The sequence below is a fragment of the Cataglyphis hispanica genome, chromosome 23 (assembly GCF_021464435.1).
Source record: "Cataglyphis hispanica isolate Lineage 1 chromosome 23, ULB_Chis1_1.0, whole genome shotgun sequence".
NCBI lineage: Eukaryota > Metazoa > Arthropoda > Insecta > Hymenoptera > Formicidae > Cataglyphis > Cataglyphis hispanica.
The window spans coordinates 2,902,966-2,915,389 of record NC_065976.1 but is presented as its reverse complement, the minus strand read 5'-3'; the positions used below and the strand labels follow the sequence as shown (position 1 = coordinate 2,915,389).

At 35.4% G+C, this 12,424-nt stretch overlaps 1 protein-coding gene across 1 annotated transcript in view; it reads left to right on the top strand.

Annotated features, from left to right (window-relative positions):
- The window catches only part of LOC126857857 (homeobox protein orthopedia-like), a 28,579-nt gene extending 16,814 nt beyond the window's left edge, over positions 1–11,765 (top strand). Inside the window, exons 4-6 of the mRNA XM_050607696.1 lie at positions 5,533–5,707; positions 7,034–7,198; positions 10,338–11,765. Of these exons, the coding sequence (XP_050463653.1) occupies positions 5,533–5,707; positions 7,034–7,198; positions 10,338–10,675 (678 nt within the window). The 3' untranslated portion in view covers positions 10,676–11,765. The remainder of the gene's footprint in view (positions 1–5,532; positions 5,708–7,033; positions 7,199–10,337) is intronic.
- Positions 11,766–12,424: the final 659 nt, after the last annotated feature.

The window sequence follows — 12,424 nt, the reverse complement described above, 5'->3', positions numbered from 1 at the left end:
CCCCTTGAAGGCTCAGGGGCTCCTCCGGAGTTAAACTAAGCCATTCGCGATCGACGAAAAGAAATAGAAAAGGTCGCTTCCTAAAAATCGCGATCCTCGTCGTCTTCTATGATTCTTTGTCGTTGCGAAAAAATTGCTTCTAGCAAATATCACAGTTTGATTTAATAAATGTTGGTGTAAAAATGACATACAAAATATTTTTTTTATATGTTTTTGTTATCTAATAAATTTTTTTTTTATATACAAACAATTGTGTGTATTAAAATTAACTTTGGAAATATTAAATAAACTTTTTCAATAATTAATTAAAATAAAGTTATAGTTAAAATAAAATTCTTATAAGTGATATTAAATAATTTATCGATAAAAGAAGATAAATAGTCATTTATAAATAAAAATACAGTTTCTTTTTGATACTATTTATGCATTTTTTCAACATTATTAAAAATAATACAAATTTAATAATGTGTTATCATTATTAAAATATCTGTCATATTATTGCATTACAACGTCGCATTAAACGAACAAATACGTTCAAAAATGAAAAATAACTCTTTTATATAACGAACGGAATTACTTGAATCCAAAATTAATGAATAGCGGAATTATAAATGTAAATAATCTATCATATAAATTTTGCGTTAGTCTCTCGTGTAAAAATGCTGGCGGATATTTATGGCAATTTTTTGATGGTAGGTAAAAGTATCCAAAGCATTAAATATAAATAAGTATATCATATATACATTTCAAAATCACATATTTCATATATCGATATATATATATATACATATATATTTGTTATATAAACAAATCTTATAATATTAATAAGATATTACATATGGAGAAGAGAGTTTTTATTAAAAATTTTTATTAATATGTAATTTTAGTTTTAATTAATATAATTAAATATAATTAATTATTTAGAAAAATATTCTTTTTATACGCGAATGTATAACAATTGAATCTTAATCAATAAGAAATCTCTTGGATCTCTTCGCTCACACAATTGTCAAGTTTAAATATTAAAAAGTTGTAGAAATGCAAGTTTTATATCTAATGAAAAAACATTCAATACGTGATCCAATTTTGCGACATCATTAGAATGCGTTGTCAAAAATGTTATGAAAATTGTATCTTGAGAGACTCGGAATGAGCTTGCCGTCTTGCAGAGTCGGATTGCTCGGAGAGTCGATGTCGATTATACGAAACCAGCAACGTCCATATCCACCCTCATCCTGATCCCAGGTGCTTCCTGGGAAACAGCTGCCACGGCGCACGCGCCTTCGCGCCGACGAAGCAGTGATTGATCAATTTTTAAAAAGCAATGTTCCTAATTGACCCGCCGCGCCGGTTCGTTTTACGGCAGGCCGTTTATATCTTATGAGGAGGCGTCGGTCAGGGCATCTTAGTCATCGAAAGGTGTGTTTCACTGCGATTCACGCCAGTTGCTCATCTGCAGACACCGTTTCGGATCGACTAGCCAACAATGAAACATTAATATCGACCATCGTTCATCGATTGAACATTATTCATTAGCATATTAACAACTGCTGCAAATAATGCTGGAATAAAAGAGATTTTGGTTCGAGAATACCGTCATGATTGGAATTTCGATAAATTTCTTATGATATTATTTTATTATTTACGTCACGAGAGGAACACACGAAGAATAAAAAACTCGGCCTCCAAAGTTCCGTCATTTATTCTACTTTGCGTATCTTTTTAATATTATTTTTTTTGCGCATATAATTGTTTAATCATATTGAGGAGTAAATGATAATTATGACCGCTTATTGTTAGATACATTAATTTATGAATTATATAGTCATATTATATTGTAACTACATAACATCATATGCAATAATATATTTTAATATAATTGATAAAATTTAAGCAGAGAGGACTAAAAATTGTATTCTTAGTGTTGACGATAAGTTTGATGTTTGAGTAATAAATTGATAACATCAGAAAATGAATGAGAATATCGTAATTTTATACCGCTTCTATTACATCGATTAAAAGTTTTAATACCACAGAGCACAGAGATTATGGAATTGGCAAAAATACAAAGCCCGCGCGGGCACGATCTATCGATTCCACGTATGACAGCGATTATCGAATGAATTACAGTAGTGCATTGTCTCACGTGCGGTGTAATAAATGATGCTAATTTCATCGTGTCATGCCTCACGTTGAATCGAAATCTCGATGTATTTTCGAGCAATAATTTCCGCTGTATGACTGTAATAATAAAATTATTATGTTACTTAGTAAAGTATATAGAAGCAGAAAATTTTTTCAACATATAAACTATTTTCACAAACTACGCTAAAGAGATTATGCAATTTGTAAAAAATATTGAATATTGAATATCATAGTGATTAACATAAACAAGTTTCTTTTAAAGCTAAAATATCTCTTTAATAGCAAAATAAGCTATGAATTTGTTTATGGAAGATTTGTTTCTAAATAAAAAAATTTATGATTATTGGTATATCTTGTATATAAAAATTAACAATACCATATACTGATAATAATTCTTAAAATTTTTGGAGCTATCTCCAGATTTAGAAACGCTTATTACCATGTATCGATCGTTTCCAAAAGCAGATTTACCTTGGACATGTCATTTATCTTGGAGAATGGACATTAGATTAATTGCAATTATGGATAGTCCATCTATTTTTGGCGATCACGACTCTTCGTATCAAGTATTCTTCCTATTTCTATTATCTATCTTTCTGTACCTATCATCTATTATTCTATTAAAAATTTATATGAATATGTATATATCTTTGTACAAGTGTTATGTTAAAAATATTTTAATTTACAGAATTATTGTGATTAAAAACGAATATATAGTTTATTGCGCACGTATCTTTTTCTTCTGTATTATTGCAAAAAAATGTTGCTCTCCCAGTTGTAAATTATTTCAAGAGCATCGATAAGAGTTCTAATTAAATATTAAGTTTGAACTTCTCTCTGTATCTATACTGTGATACTATTATGTACAATATTTCTAATCAATCTCTGATGTTAAGCTCCGATTCAGGCATGAATAAAAAACTCATCGATTGCTCGGCTTTCCGGTATCGGACACAACAACGTCGAACGTACTCGTTCGCGCGTTGTTATTTCGTAACAGAAGTCATTAGCATCCGCTCGCGTTAATTAACGGAAGTTCTGCCATATGTATATAGGCTTGATGCACCTGAGGGGTAAGGAGTGTACGTGATAATGCGCGATTTGCGCGTAGGCAGTCTCTCTCTCTCTCTCTCTCTCTCTCTCTTTCTCTCGTGCTTTTTCCCTCTTCTCACGTAACGGCGAATTATCCACGGGCTTTTAGCCGCGGTTTCATCGCAGTTCTACCGTGAAATCGACACGCCCACGACCGAGAGACGATTTGTCGGTAGAGTGAAGACGATGTGCGCCGGAAAAAAAAAGACGGCCGGAAAATCTGCCCTTATCACACAGGCTGTGTTTTAAAATAAGAAGTTCTAAAATTGATAAAAAAAAAAAAAAAAAATCAGCACATTGTGATAATTTCTCGCGAGATTATCATGTCAAAAGTTACAAATGATATCTGGTAAGAAAAAATATGAGTTTATGTATGCGAATATATATACATATGTATGCATAGATATATATCAAATTTTATAAGAATGTAGTGAGTTTTATGGAGATGGAGGAGAGCATGTTTGATTCTACGCCACTGACTGATATATAGACGCTGATTCGGTCCCAATGCACTTAACACCATCCAGCTCTAATGCCATTCTCTCGTCACGAGCGTCCATCCTTGAGAGTCAAGAGACCCGCCAGCTGTTACGAGCCTCCGACAAATATCACAGGAGAATAAACGTTAACTTAGCCAAAAATGACATCATTGTTCATGTACAATTAAGATTTAACAATAAGAAAGATAAGATTACATGTAAGAAAAAATCGAAAATGCAAAAAAAGATTTTTTTTATGCGTCGAGTTATTTAAAATTACTATAATCATTATAAATTTGATCTAAATTGTTTATTATACCATAGAGTCGTTATTTTATAACAATAATTAATCAAAATTAAAAAAATTATAGTGACTGTTTCTTGCTGGCAAAACGCCGATATTTACAAAACTATGTAAAATTAATGAATATTGTTAAAATCACTTTATCCGCAAATTTTTAACCGACAGTAGACGACGAATTAAAGATCACAAAATTTGTTTCGTAAATTGGAGTATTTATCCGAATACGAAATGTCTTGAGTTTGACATTAAGACGAGTAGTGCGTATGAGTGCAACGATTGCTTCATGGCAATACCTGAGGTGTACACTGGAGCGTGTAAATCCCATATATCCAATTAGATTCATATAATCCTCGTACGTTAGCCGAGGGTGTACCTACCCCCTCGAACCGCCACCCCTCTCGGTCTCCGTCATGCCGCTCTTCTCTCCATGTGTGTCCCGCCGCTACGCGTGTATACGTGTGTGTATGTGGGGTGGCGCAAGCGCGCATCCCGCGCTCTAATACTAAAGTACTAATTTATGGGCACATATGAGATAGCTATAGTGCACGTTACCGTGCTAGGAAAGGACTATAGTCTGCGGAGAAGGACGGGAGCGAGAGAAACAAAGAGAGAGAAAGAGAGAGAGAGAGAGAGAGAGAGAGAGAGAGAGAGAGAGAGAGAGAAACTGTACTCCTAGTGGTGGTACGTCGGTATTGGTGGTGGTAGTGGCGAGATAGGGCGAGGGTAGGTAGGTAGGTATATCGGAGAACACAGAGGCGGGCTTTGCATGCGATATCAATAAATCAAGTCCCCGGGACCCCGGCAGCTTAGGGGGCCACTACGTGGCCAGAATCAACAGCTCATAACGTCGGCTAATAGCTACCCGCGGTGGGGTCGAAGATATTGTCGTAACACCGAGGGACACCTTACCGTCGCAATGGTTGGATTTGGTCGTGTCCTATTGAGGGGAAAAAGAATGTTATCACAGGCAAAGGAGAACGGGTGAAAAAATTATCGAAAATATGCGATTGGCGATCCTGCCAGAAACTGGAGCAAATATGCTTTTATTTCAACAATAATAACCGGTACAGTGATTTTCTTTCTCGTGCTTATTGACAAAACGTTAAACGGAAACTGTCGCGTCCTATTGTGGGAAAATAATATTATTGCGGGCAGAGGAGGGCGGGCGAAGAAAATTATCGAAAATATAGGATTCGCGATTCTGCCAGAAACTGGAGCAAATATGCTTTGCTTCAATAATAATAATCGGTTCAGTGACTTTCTTTTTCGTGCTCATTGACAAAACGTTAAACGGAAACTGATTTTATTTTTTACCGAATCGTTAAAATCGATCGATCGACGAAATCAATTATGTATAAGAGGAGAAAATAGCAAATATGTATGAGAAAATTCAGGTAACGAACATATAACGCGAAGTATATAAAATATCTTTCTATTTACGCGGAAATTTTTGACAATTCTTTTTCGAACTACAGCGATAACGATTGATATCTGTTACTTTATGTGCTACAGGTATGGTTTCAAAACCGACGAGCTAAATGGAAGAAGCGCAAGAAGACAACCAATGTGTTTCGGTCTTCGGGATCGCTGTTACCGTCGCATGGCTTGCCTCCCTTTGGACCGATGAGCTCCGATTTGTGCAGCGGAATGTTCCATACCCCCGCGGACAGATGGGGAATGGGGACAGGTCAGATATCAATAGTCAGTTTTATTACTAATCGTGCACGAGAAATGACAAGTAAAAAAAAAAAAAAGAAAATTATCCATCCGGTTTACATTGAGACGGAAAATATTCTTTCGATTACATTTGTAATAGAATTGACACATTCTTTACTTTTTAGGTGTTTAAAAATGACATTTTTATACGCGATTTATGAAGTCCCTTGAAAAACATGTTTTGTCTGAGAGAATATCTTTTGTTTAAAGCGCGGTTACCAATTTCACAAGTCACTCTGGATCATTAAAAAAGCATTGATCGATATCTCGTAATGTATATACTGTGATGTGATATCAATACGTACCGCACAATTTCGCTGCCGAGATAGTTTATATTTCTACATAAAATCAAATTATCTTATCCATCAATTTTTTTTTTTCGTTTTATTTCATGAATTTAAAGATAGTCTTACATAAGCATAGAGAAGTTCCCAGCATGAGAAACAAAAAATATAATATTTCTGCTTACATAAATTATTATCTCTCTCTTTTTCTCTTTCTCACTTTTTTATAAATATCTTAAATTGTTCTTATGAGATATTTATACAACCAATTTTAATAGATATAGAAGAAAATGTAATGAAGCAAAAAAGAGATTTAAAATAAATCTGACACATCCCCACTTTTAATAATCTTTAAAAAGATATTAAACACACATCTATCCATAAATAAATAATTATATTCAAACATTAAGTAGTTTATTTTTTTTCACAAATATTAGAATATTAACGACGTGTCTGAAAGACTTTATAATTTTTTTATATAATCCAATATGCAATGTTTTAATCATATTTAATTATAATTTATATTTCTTTCATCTTTCTAGTTTATATATACTGCTTTTATATACACATTTCAAAAGATGAAAAAATGCTATTACATTGTCACAGATGTAATAAACTCGAAAACATTTGGAGCAGCAAACACTTCTTTTTTTATTTGATCAAAGCACATTATTCGCATTTATGTAAATTGGACACAATGATCGCGTCATTTAATGCACGATAGGATTAGCATCTTGGCGCGCGTTAATGGGAGCAGAAGCAACGCGAGAAGGAAACAGCAAAATACTCTCATAGACGAAATCGCGACGATTGCTCGCCTCCTAATTTAATTTTGCTCGTCTTCACACTACTTGAGACAGCTAAAATTACTTACGCATATTACTGGCCCCACGATTGTTCACCGACGATGACACCGATAACCAGTCTTGCCCATTTCTTTGACAAACTCGCTCGCGTCACTACGTACGCAATCTCGCATTTTAATTACCTGCAACTGACCCGTCGTTCCACAGGTCTCGGACAATTGCAGGGCGGCATGGCGATGGGCAGTTTTGGGCAGCTCGGTCAACAAAGCACGGGAAGTCTGGGCTCCAGTCTGGGCCTCGGCAACTCCGGACTTCCCATCAACAGCCCGTCGCAATCAGTTTACCATACTAATTACGGACTCAATTCTATCGGTAAGTTACGATGAGAAATGATGCCTTGCAGTCAGATGAATACATAACAGAAACGATATATTATATATATATATATACTGTCAGATATGCGTAAGAAAATATTATTTTTTTTTCTATTGTAAAATATATTTAAAAAATATTGGCTATATAATTTAGGCTTGAGATAAAAAATATCTTTAAATTTATCAATGTCAAAATTTGTTATTATCGTTTACGGCTTTTTTAAAAATGTAAGTCATAAAATTTAGATAAAATAAAAGCATTATACAGTTACATACTTTGCTTCTTCAGACGATTTGAGTAACGTTTTACGCGTGTAACGTTTTTTACTCGTTGTTTATTCAAGTAACATGACATGTTGCTGAGAGTTGGCGACATGCGCGAGCGCGAATAGACACACCCAGGAGAACGTTCGCGTCAACCTGGCCGCTTATATACGCGTTGATAATCGTCTTGCCAAACTTTTGGACCGTGGTCCTCTAAAAGACGGCGTGCAAACAGCGCCATGGAAGTCTCTTTGACGAAGTCGTTAAACGTTACGGTGCATTAAGGTTCGAAGGGGTTATGCGCCTGCACGTAAGGAATTTGAGACAGAAACATAAACCCCGTCCTCCCATCTGTTTACGCAGGTAGAGTCCAGGCCCGATCTCGCACCTAGGTGCGAGATCTTTCGCTGTATGTTTACCATAACATCCCGATGCAACCTGTCTTGGTTGAGTTACGCTTCGTCTCATCCAGGGGAACCTTGTATCTTCAAAGATACTTCATGGGATAAATCGCGTGTGAAATTCCTTCTTTCACCAAATCGTTGTGTGCCTCGATCGTCATTCTTGTATTAAGTGCGAAAATGAAATTTTTGTTTCATTCATAGAAATGCACATATTCTTTTGCAAAGTACGTCGTACAATTTATTATTCTCAATAGTCTGAAATAAAAATATTGAATTTCCATATAGAAAAGTCCATAAATGCTAAAACAATAATTATATTTTAGACAACTATTAAACAAAAAACTATCAAATATGAAATAAGATTTATATTATATGTAAAATATATTTGATGTATTATATATTAAAACTCGGAATATCTTTTGATGTATGTGTTAAATAACAAATCATAGAAAGCTATTTTTTTTCAATTGCAATAAATCAGATTTAAATGCTTATAAACCAAGAAGAAATAACGAACATGCGAGATGATAACAAGAAACTCAATAATAAAATCTCGATAACAATCTGGCTGTCTTTTTATTCACAGAAAATTTTTTTATTTTAGAATATTCCTCGCTAATAAATCATATTTAAGAAGAGACGGTGTAAACGAAAGCATCGTTTTTACAAAATGTGAATTGATACTTAAGTCATCATAAGTGTTGGCAATTTTGACATAGGTCATCAACCTTAAAGATGGATCTGTAGACGCGATACGAATTTTGTTCATGAATCTGTCAAATTCTTTCTCAACAAATATAAGTGGAAAAAATACGAGTGGTATCAGACGTTAGAGTTTATTAGAATTACAATCATGCTGCTCGCAAAGTAAAAAAGCTGTATCGGGCTGTAATAATCACTAATTAAGACATTCGATATAAAATCACAGAGATGTGATAATCTAAAGCTGCATTTATCAAATTCTTCTAAAAAAGCAAACAATACAAATCCGACATAATTTTGCAAGTTGACTGCAGTGAACATCAAGATCATATGTGTGCGTGTACAAGCGCACGTAATCGCCGGGTAGCGTCACTTGAGAGGAGAAAAGAATTGGCATTCCACAAGCGCGTCGGTGTATATGTGGCGAACGCGGTTCTGAGGTAAATACGTCTAGCCTGAGCCCGACAGCAGTCTTTATCCGCGGATAATGCTTAGAGCAAATAGCTTTTAGAGTAGAGCGTTATTTTTCGGTTACCGATGATGATTAGCACTGCAATGTAACCCAACCAATGACATGGTGTGGTTCCTAGTCGATCAGAGAGTTCCATTTGATGTCTCTCTCTCTCTCTTTCTCTCTTTGTCTTTTAGCCGGCAGTCACTAGGCGGACGCGCAAACAAGAGCCTTCATAATATCTAAATGAACGTTTTAAAACGCCTGATTTTCAGCGCATATTACCGCAAACGATGCAAAAGTCGCGTATCTTACAGAGAAAATCATATAATTTCTAACAATTTGAATTAGTAAGTATAATATTGAAAATAATAAAATCTCAGAGAAGAGGCATTAGTGACTGAGGTAATGATTTTGACAGTAAAATCTTATTGTCATAATAAATGAAACTTATATGCATAAGACGGAGGAGCAAAGTGCGAATGTCTTGTCACTGTCTTAATCAATGACATTTTCACTGGTTCAATTTAAGAGAATAATTATTTTTACACACAGAAAACACACGCACTTCATGCCTTGCTTTATTTACATTTAACTTTGGATGTCAAGTCATACATTCGCCTCGTTCATCCCCAAACCTCATCGATTCTGCGCAGGACGAATCATCATAGCAGCCGACAATAAGTCATAAAATCACGTACATCTCGTAGCTATTAGACATTTATTCTTTCGTACGGCTTTTCAAAAGCGGCCGCTGCCGCCAGTCCTCTGCAAACTCGTGTTCGGCGCAACGCAGCGTCATAAAAAAAAATTTTCTTTTTTTCCGTTGTCTTTTGAGCCCACCAGCGTAGCGCACGAGAAGGCGGAAACGACTTTACGACGGCCGGTAGCGCATCCCGCGCTCTTTGTCAGCCTACCGTATTAAATATCTCTTCTGCAGAGAGAAATGAAATGTTCTCTCCCCCGCACCTGCAATATTGTACCTGTAAATTGCCTCTTTTCTACCTGAATCATTTCAAGGATCTACTTCGCCTTGTCGGCAGTTAACTACGACAATAAATATTTATCCTACGTTATTCATTACCGGAAAAAATCTTTTATTTTTTTATTGCTTGCCGATAACAACGAACTGTTGAGAAGTCATGGAGAATAGTTTGCAAACTATTCTTGTTTAGGATAGAAAAAGAAAAATACTTACTAATTCTGAGATCGTTTAGATCGATTGTGTTGATATAAATTCGATATTAAATATTAAAAAATTGAATGCTTCATGAGGTAAAACACTCACCTTTCACAATTTCTTTCTCACTTAACAGGCGGCGTTCACGTGACGGCGTCTCGGGGTTCGCCACCGGTCGGCGGTCAGATGGGTTCGGGCCTGAACTGCGGCCAGGGTTCGCCGGGCACGACTTCCGGTGGCAGCGGGGGTGGCGGTGCCGGCAGCGGCGGGGGTGGTGGCGGCGGCGGCGTCTCCTGCGTCGGTGCCGACGTAAGCGCGAACGAGGCGTCGGACTGGAGAGGCGCCCACAGCATCGCGGCGCTCAGACGCCGTGCCTCGGATGCCTCGCAACAATACAGTCCACAACCGCCACCGCCGCCGCCCCCAGGACCACCTCAGTACTCCCATGATCTGGAGTACAGTCCCGTTTATTGAGACATCGCCTGAACGTCCTTTGACGTTCAGTACCACGGGAGGAGAGGTTGCCGGCCGTCGCGGTAGAAACTTACCGTAATTATCATGTGTGGAACGAGTACTCCTCTCTGTTCGTCGTCGAGGAATCGCAAGTTAGGACGGTGTTCCCGCGATCAATTTTACAGAAGAAATCTATCCAGTTTGCCTGGATTGTGATTTTCACAAAGTCAAGATAATGCAGCGAGGTCAAGATCGACGATATTAAAACGAACATCCTGAATTCGACTTGCGCGAAGGTCTAAAATTATTCGACGTTTTGAATTTAACATAAAACCAATGGTGAAGCAAAGCAAATAACGACGGAATTAGAATGGTTAAATAATTTCGGATGTTTCGACCGGCAAATGTTCAGCTGATCGACAAGGGTTCATAATAGTTTGATCATTACCACTACTTTACCGCGATGAGAATTTCTATTCTTCAAATAACATGAATTCATCGTCCTGTCAGAAGAAACAGTTGCAGGAATAATATGAAAAAAAAAAAACCACACACGAAAGGAGTACTCTTCTATAAATTCGCATAGAGGTAAAATCAGGGTAGAAAATCGAAATTGCTAGCGGTATCGACAGTAACAGTTTATGCAATACTCGTCATCATAGCCTTCCCAGGACCATCGTGACATAAGATAAACGTACTAATTTCTGAGCAAGATTGATTCCCTATAAAAATATGCATGTTTATTAAACTTCTGAAGAAATGTTTAGACAGAAAAAGTTTTTAAAAAAAATATGATTAATATTACACGTACAAAATATTTTCTTCGTTAAAATCTAGATGTTTTGCTTTGTTTTATAAATTCATATTTTTTAAATATGGATTTAAAAAAAACTTGTAATATCAATAAAAATGCATATTTTTGTTCAGATGTATCGGTCTTGTTTAAGAAGTGATATGTTTATTTCTTACGTATGACATATGTATACCACAGTTTCTGCAAATGTGTCTTGCTGATGTTAATACTACTGGACTAATCCTCGAATAGATGCCATAAATATAAGAAAGATAGAATAATTGTGATGTATATCATGGAGTTGTCGTAATAATTAAAATTAATCCAGACGGATAAATATTTCCGACTAGTAGCATCTAGTCAAACATTTGTTAAATTGTATATTGCGTACATATATATATATATATATATATATATATATATATATATATATATGCATATACAATTATATATATAAAACAGGTGTAAGTATTATTTAATATTTTAGCGAAGAAAATTGAATCATTGGTTTAAATATTTTACTTGCATATTGTATATTATTAATATAATGAAATTTCTTTTTTTAATATGTAACAAAGTAATCGAAGAAATTTTTTTTTTAAATGGATTTTCTATGTTTTGCGGAGGGTTGATGATAAATTATTCATTAAAATAAAATTGGATTTTGCCTAGTCTTATGAAAAATTCAATCACGACAGCTCCAAATAATTAATAATATGGCCCAATGACTGATGTTTTCCATATGATCAGTTTTATTGTAATATCAAGCGCTCTGACTACTGAAAATTTACTGCAATTATCATGAGTCCGAGTATTTCCGAATGAGCCCGAATATCTATATGATTAAAATATGATCTATCAAAGTACGGAGACTATTTTTGTGAACGATTGAACTGTTCTAGTAATCACGCTGAGCTGTCGATGAAGGAAGGAACGAATTGTGATCTGTGCAGATTTATGATTTTTGTGACACGAGG